Source organism: Gavialis gangeticus, unplaced genomic scaffold, assembly GCF_001723915.1.
Source record: "Gavialis gangeticus isolate Ggan-Ray unplaced genomic scaffold, GavGan_comp1, whole genome shotgun sequence".
Classification (NCBI taxonomy): Eukaryota; Metazoa; Chordata; order Crocodylia; family Gavialidae; genus Gavialis; species Gavialis gangeticus.
This window is the reverse complement of record NW_017729028.1, coordinates 38,649,715-38,657,642: the sequence shown is the minus strand read 5'-3', so window position 1 is coordinate 38,657,642 and position 7,928 is coordinate 38,649,715. Positions and strand designations below refer to the sequence as shown.

At 44.8% G+C, this 7,928-nt stretch overlaps 1 protein-coding gene across 3 annotated transcripts in view; it reads left to right on the top strand.

Moving 5' to 3' along the window:
* The window catches only part of LOC109300287 (24-hydroxycholesterol 7-alpha-hydroxylase), a 63,254-nt gene that overhangs the window by 14,494 nt on the left and 40,832 nt on the right, over positions 1-7,928 (top strand). For all 3 annotated transcript variants that reach the window (XM_019520982.1, XM_019520980.1, XM_019520981.1), the window contains exons 3-6: positions 2,506-2,641; positions 3,744-3,918; positions 5,840-5,989; positions 6,793-6,886. In XM_019520982.1, coding sequence (XP_019376527.1) covers positions 2,506-2,641; positions 3,744-3,918; positions 5,840-5,989; positions 6,793-6,886 — 555 coding nt within the window. The remainder of the gene's footprint in view (positions 1-2,505; positions 2,642-3,743; positions 3,919-5,839; positions 5,990-6,792; positions 6,887-7,928) is intronic.

The following is a 7,928-nucleotide window of genomic DNA, read 5'->3' as shown; positions in this document are numbered from 1 at the left end:
TTATGGTGGCAAAACCAGAAGTGCCACAATGGAGACTCCCCCCTACCCCCTGCCTGCTCATTGACCAGTGGGACCAGGATTTTTTGACCTTCTATAGGTGGGACATAAGGAGCAAAAGGTTGAGGACCACTGGTCTAGAAGACCTCTGTACAGACTTGACCTTTAGGACATGGATAGACATTACATATAAACTAGTTTTAGTGATCAGAAACTGGTTTAAACCTGTAACAGAACAGATGTTCAGCGTACATCAACCAGTTTGGAAATGGCTTAAACTGGTTTAAGATAAACCTGACTGAATGTAGTATCAGACTTAACTGATTTGGATCAAACTGGTTTCTGCAATGTCTGTCCCAGACCCCTCACTGGTGTAAGCTAAACCAGACTCCCCCAGCATCCCAGCATGCTCTCCTGGGCTGGGCTGGGCAGGGGTCTCTGCTCCACAGCAGGGCCAGCTCCTCCCCTCTGCTCCCTGGCTACAGCTCCGGCAGAGACTGAAGGCATCTGCCTGGCTTCCCCCTGCTCCCCACCCCCCACTCCCTGCCAAGCAGGGATCCCCTGTCCACTCTGCCTTACACAGACATCTCTCAGCATTAGCTAGCAGGCCACATGCTGGCTATGGCCTGTGCTGTGGCAGACAGGACACAGGAAAAATCAACAGGTAGCTGGTAATGTCCCTCTGTTGTTTTCTTAATGGGGTGATAAAACTGAGTTAGGGGTGATAAACACTGTGTTATCAACTCCCTGCTGGGCTGCTGGGGTGGGGGTGGGGGTGGGAACACTTTCCTAATCAGAGCATCCTGCCGGGGCCTGGCCAAGCCCCCCTCAGCTCAGCACTGAGGAAGGGGAGGGAAGGCTGCCCTAGCACCACCCCAACTTCTAGCCTGAGCCACTGCAGGCATGTGCCTGTACTCCTGGGATGTCTGTACAGTAACAAACTGATTCAGTTTAGCCAGGTTAGACAAACCTGCAAAGATTGAATCAATTCAGTCTCAGGCTTTCTGAATGTCTGTCCCTAACCTTAGACATCCATTTATAGTTTTAGGTGTAGGTATTGGTTGGTATAGCAGTGTAAATAGTTATAAGGATTATACATTGTGGTTAATAAGTTATAATGAGTTGCATTATTATCCTGTTTGTTATAAAGAAAGGGAGATGTGAGGCAATTGGTTCTTCAGACTGACTAGAGAGGACGAGAGGGCTGTATAAGGGGGACAAGAATAAAGATCTGACAGCCCTGGAGGCAGAGGCAGATTACAACACACAAGAGATGGCTGCTAGGGCTGTGCAAAACTTCGGTTGCTGATTCGATTAGGTGGAAATTTGGCCTGATTCGGCAGCTGAATCTCCGAATCCGCATTGAATCAGGAGACCCTTAATCCCTCCAAATCGAATTGGAACCCTCCAAATCAATTCGGAGAGATTCGGAAAGATTTGATGATTCGGACAGGGACACAGCTTTAAATATTTTTTCTACATACCACGAGGTACCAGGCATCTCGTGAATGCTGTGATGCTGGGGTGGATGGAGCATCCCATGGGAATATGGGGGGGGGGTCCCCAACGCCCATAGCAGCAGACCCGGAAGTGGACCAGAAACACTTCCAGTCCACTTCCAGGTCCACTGGGGAGCGTGCAGGGCCCCTGCCCCCTGGCTTAGTGACTGATGCCTCCTGAATCTGGGGGGGCACCTGGGGTCCCCCCACGGCCAATTGTCAAGCCTGGGAGGCATGATGGGGGATGCTCCTGCAGGATACTCCATCTGCCCCAGCATTGCAGCATTCATGAGCCGTGCCTGTCACCTCGAGGTATGTAGAAAAAACATATAAAGCTGTGTCTATGGCCAAATCAATGATTCTTCGAATCAGCATTGAATCTTCAGATTTGGATTCGGCCACATTGAATCAGGACAGTGATCCAAATCAATTAATTGAATCACTGTCCCCGATTTGAGCCAAATCCAAATTGAATATAAACCATTTTGCACACCCCTAATGGCTGCATGCATCTCTGTTTCACTCACATCACATCTGGTGAATCATGTTTGCCAATCTAATAGTGTTAACATTTTGTGGCAGCCTGCAGCACCCTTGAAAGGATCTCAAGGCACCCCATGGGGCCTTGGCACCTTGGCCAAGAATCACTAGCCTAGTGATTACAGCACTCACTGAGGAAGTAAGAAACCTGGGACTGAGGTCCTCAGCCACAAAGGACTCATAACCACATCTCCTACTTCCCAGAAAAGTGCCCTAAACACCAAGCCATAGACTAGGCTGAGTGGGGAAAGCATTCATGGGGAAAGGAGAAGTGTGACTGTGGCACAGTGATAAGAGTATTTTCCTAAATCCTGGTTTCTGCTCTCTCGCCATTTTCTTGATCTTTCTGTTCGTTAGTTAAATATTGATGTGTTTGCATTTGTTGTATTTGCAGGGTTGCAGCCATGGCCTTGCATCAGATGTATTAGCAATGACATCCTTATTTTTTTTAACTCTTTGTTCATTCCAGTATGGGCCTGTATTCACTGTGTTTGCTCTGGGACATCGCTATACCTTTGTGACTGAGGAAGAGGGGATTGAAGCATTTTTCATGTCTAAGGATGTCAATTTTGAGCAGGCGGTGCAGCAAGCAGTCAAACATACAGGTAAACAATCTCTCTCTCATTTCTAAGGGGAACCAAACCTATCTGCCCATCAACACTGAGGGCCCTGGTCCAGGGATCAGTGGCCTTTCAGTCAGGTCCTAAATACACATATTAGTCTCTCAATTTTAGTAGTTGGGCATCAAAAAACAGCAAACATCATGAGATTGGTGAAAAAATCAGCACAAGAGTAGAAAAGGCATTCTTGTACATATTTGCCCGCGTAGGACTTGACTCTTTGCCAACATACCCTGGGCCAGGTCAAAAATGACAGCCTGTGTAGATGACAATGGGATCAGGCCCTATTACAAATATAAAAGCACGTAAAACCCCACCAAACCTTTGGTCATGGGAGGGTCTCAGAATCAACAATTTAATACAATCTTTGAATAAAGAGACCACAATCTTCTAAGGAGCAGACAGAACAACAGTCACTCCACACCTGCTGTCCACACCCAGTCCCTACTCTCACCCCCTGGGCTATTGACCATGGTGTCTGGGCTCACTCCTGCCAGCAGGGTGATGCTGTTACCATTTGCTGAGGCCGCGGGCTATGCTCAGGTGGTAGTTTCACTCTCACACTCCTGCCAGCTTCCACCTGCAAATGCTTCCTAGGGCCCACTGCAGCTCTAGGTGGAACAGATAAAGATAAAAAGCACCCTTGGATTTAGAGCTTTAACACTAAGTACTTGTATTTCACCTAGTGTCTAGTAGGTGAGCATTGCTGACTATGGAGCAGAGAACATGAAACTCCAGAACATATCTCTTGCCATCACTCATGCAAATCAGGGAACAATCTCTTGCACATTTATTACCTGAACGGAAGCTTTATGGGGCAAAAGGAAGGCATTTACAGGGTGAGTAACAGAAGGAAAGATGGGCAGAGAGGAAGTTTACAACCACTGAATCCTTTGAAAGTTCTTAGGGAAGGTTTGTGGGCACAAAAACTCAGGAAATGTGGATTTTGTCCCTAGATGAGAGACTAGATTGTGTTCAAACTTGGGTCACACATCACACAGGAAGGAGGCACTTCCACATTTATAATTTACCTTGAATAATTTCCAAAATGTTCTTTTTCTTTTCTTTTTTTTTTTTGTATTTAAAGTTTCAATTCCTGCAAAAGTCTTTTATAAGAACCGTTACAATCTGTACATCATGCTGAAAGGTAAAATGGCTCCCCCTAAGTTGCACATATTCATGAAGACTCTCTGTAAAGAACTGCATGAGTTTGTGGAACAGCTGGGCACAGAGGGAACAGAGGAACTCCGTGACCTGGTAAGGTACGTGGACGCTGCGGTCGAGCTTTGTTACGTGGATGTCCCCATGCTTTGTGATATAAACAGGAGCTGTATCATCATTACTACAAAGCAGATGAGCAGAAGCTTTAGGTTGCTGATTACAGCTGTACAAGCCAGTGCCTATCTCGCTGTACTGGGTAAGCTAGAGCTGGTAGGTGCGGACCATAAAAATGATGGGCCTGGATGCCATGAAGAAATATGAGGTATGGATTTGGAGATGACATCTGTGCTATGCAAGAGATTTGTAAATAGGCTCTTTAGTTAAGGGTTTATATGTTTATGGAGATCCTCACTTTAGAATGAGAAGCATCTATTTATGTGGCCTTGAGCAGAATTAGAAATTTCCTTCTTTCATGTTGCTTCTTATGATTGTAGGGAGCTATCCATGAATATCTGCGAAGATATTTCTTTATCCTTCTCTGGTTGCTCTTACGAAGACCCTTCTCTTGTGAAGCAAAGTTGACAGTGGTTAGGCTGCTACTGTGCTGCAGTCAACTGCTGATCATGCTAATTATTACTGTCCTTTTACTCCCACATCTAGCTCCATCTATCTGTTGTCTAGTCTCTCATACTTCATTTGTAAGCTCTCTGGTCCTGAACCCAGTTTTTTCCCTGGGTTTGTACAGCACCTGGCACAAAGGAGTTCTGGTCCTTGACAGAGGCTCATTAGGTATTAGTATCATACAAATAACTAATAAGTGATACACTTGCCTGAGCAGAACCAGATATTTCAACGTGGCAGCATTGCTAAGACAATGCCCTTCCCATCTATGTGGCTGAGGGCATGTGGGCAGGCCTGTGACCCTTTGCATGCTATCCTAATCCAGATTTTATAAAATGAAGTATTCAGATTCAATAGATCAGATATTATTTGTCTAAAAGTTAATAAAAATGTGGTTAATAAAATAAAAGCGTGGTTAATAAAAATGTGGAGTAACCCAGGACCAACTCCTGAGAGTCTCTACTTGAACATAGGTCATAACAAAAATCGTAAGCCACAGACAAAGTAGATGGACACAGATAAATATATTTCATGCTGTTGGTATTTTGTCATAAAGTACGGGCTAAAAGACTTGGATTGTGTATGGGCTGCAAAATATCTGTCTGGGTGACTCTGATTTGAAATCCATTTGCCCAGAAGGTGGCTCTGTCTTGCATATGTTAGAAAGGCAAATGTGGTGAAGTGAAATAGTGTCTGGACCTCAGGGGAAAGACATGCTAGAATTCATAGTCTCATCAATTCATAGGCGTTAGGGGCTAGGAGGAACCTTACTATCTCCTGGTCCTGGAAGAAGTTCACAGAGGACGTGCACAGGGTTTGCTAGGTCATTAATAAGTATGGAGCTTGTGGAGTGAGACAGAGGCAAAAAGAGCATCCTTCCATCCTGCACAATTGTTATGGGGATTGCTATGCAGCTGGAGATGGGATCACATTTTTGGGGGTCCTGGTGCAGCCTCTGGTGAGTGAAGCTCGAGGAAGGTGCCTTCACTAGAATAAGACAGCTGTTTTATGGCAGAGGGATCATCCTGTACCTCAAGCCGTTCTGTGACCACTGAAGTGAGCAGGTTATCAATAAGTGACAAAATTCAAACTTGGGCAGAAGGTCCTTGCATCACGCTGGCTCTGCTTTGTAAGAGCTGACATGAAGCTGGCCTCTGTGCACAGCTCGGGAACACCACCTACGGTTCCACAGGTAGCCCAGAGAGTTGTTTGGATGTCAGTAATCAAATGCACTGCATCCTTGCCTGACACCTGCTAGAGCAGCTTCCCTGCGGCTTGCTGGTGTGCCAGCTCTGTTGTTGCATGAGTCTATGGGCTGCGTTGTATTTGAACACGGGGTTCTTCTCACTGAAGTCCCTCCCAGATCTACTTTTCTATGATTCTGTGGTTTTGTGGTTCTAGGCACATCATGTATCCAGCAGCAGTGAATACCTTGTTTGGAAAAGATATCTGGCCAACAAGCAGGAATGAAATCAGTGAGTTTGAAGAGCATTTCCAGATGTTCGATGAGGACTTTGAATATGCATCTCAGATGCCAGTGTGCTTTTTGAGGTGACAGTTTTTGGGGAGTACCTCTGGCAATCCCATTAAATACTTCTTGCCTATTATATTATCCATCCTAGAAGCATTTCCCTGGGAAAATGATGTTCTGCTTTTAGCTGCATTCTGCCCTTCAGTCAGTTTGATTTCTAGTCATGTGCCTCAAAAAAGATCTACCTGATTCTCCTCTTCCTTATATTTGTATGCTAGTGGCCTTACTAAGGTCAGTGGGATTAAACCCATGTGGAAACCAGTGTGTGAATTTTTTAGTAAAATATATCCTGTTATCCCCCTGACCAAGACTAGTCCTTCAATGTTCAGTACCCAGCTTGAGCTATCTTGGCTTGGTTTTTAGCCCTGAGCATCTAAAATCTCATTGCCTGCCTGCAGAGGGAATTGTGAATACTGAACCGATCCAAAAATCAAACCTTTGCTTTCCCAAGTTGGGCATGCACATTTAGGAGTTTTTCTTGAAAATGTTGGCCTCCGTCTAAAATCTCATAGGAAGCCTGTAGTGCAGCTGGCATTCAAGTCTATGAGTCCTCTCTGTCAGCTCCATGTTTTGACCACAAGACCATGTGCTTGGTCATTATTGAGCTTCAGAGGAGCTGAGCATCCAGCACTCCTGTTGACTTCAGCTGAGTCCAGACTGCTTACTGTCAGCTAGCTCTTTATATCTGTTTGCCAATGGGCTACGCAGGTGTTTTGAGCACAACTGGAAAGAAAGCAAGGGGTCCTCCTTCATTAAACTAACACTGCAATTGTTTCCTCAAGTTTATTTCAAGACATTTCATAATTATTATTTTGCTTCACAGAAACTGGTCTAAATCCAAACAGTGGCTTCTAAAAACATTGGAAAAAGTGACGTCAGCTGCTGCGAGAACCAGTCCCTCAAAGAGTGAATCTAAGGTAATCAGTCAGCAGATGAAACATAATGCCAGGGCAACATTGCTATTATCATTAGCATGAAAGAATGAAGAGTATAAGGATAACAGAGCAGGAAATAATAACAAAAATGACTGGGGCCAGCAGGCCAGGGTGTAGAAATGACATTGTTTGCTGCATAATAATCTGACTGTGGTGCAGACACATGACTTACACTTGGTGGCAAGACACTATAGTATGTACTGAGGACAGCTACCTTCAGGGGGGCTGTTTGTTGTAGCTCTTCTAAATATCCATATGATGGATACACCAGATGAAGGTCTTGAGAGAAAGGCCTGTTCAGCACGTCCTGCAGCTGACATTTTAAAACCTCAGCACAATCACCCTGTTGCTTTAGAAGAGGACCTGCTGCCAAGTGGAAACCTATTCAAATTAAAGTTGAGACGCTAAGAACCTATTTTAAGACTTAATCTTACTGTAATTTAGTAAAACATTTAAATTAAAGTATTCAAGCAGTTCATATTTGCTGCCAAAGTTTTCAAGAAAGCTACTTTGGTGGAAGTCACTGATAGTGCTGAAGTGCTAAACTGGCTTTGGACAATGGTAGCTTCAGTGGGACAAGGAGTGTATTTTCTGTGTTTCAGTTTATTCATCTGTTTCGGTGCCATTCCCAGTGCATTCAGGGTTGAGGAACTGAACGGGAGGTGAAAGAGCAGGAAAGCTTGTTTCCTTCTTCAGTTTATGGCTATAAATGGCGTGTGAGCAGTTCCGACCTGCTAGTTGTAAAAGCTTGAGCCGTGTGATAGGCAAGCCTAGGCGTTGAGGAAGCTTGGAAGTGGTGCATCCATCTCTCATTAGCCCCTACCTTGGGGTGAATTTCACCATCTGTGGAAAGCTCCTGTCTGTTACTTTGTGACTGAAGGCTATTGGTATTTAGCATTTCTTTTATGTGAAAAACTGGGGGAATTCTCTACCTGACCTCTAGCAAACCATTTAATGACGCACACCAAGTTACGTGTGCAAGTATACACATATTAATTCTTTTATTTATAACAGACAGTGCTGC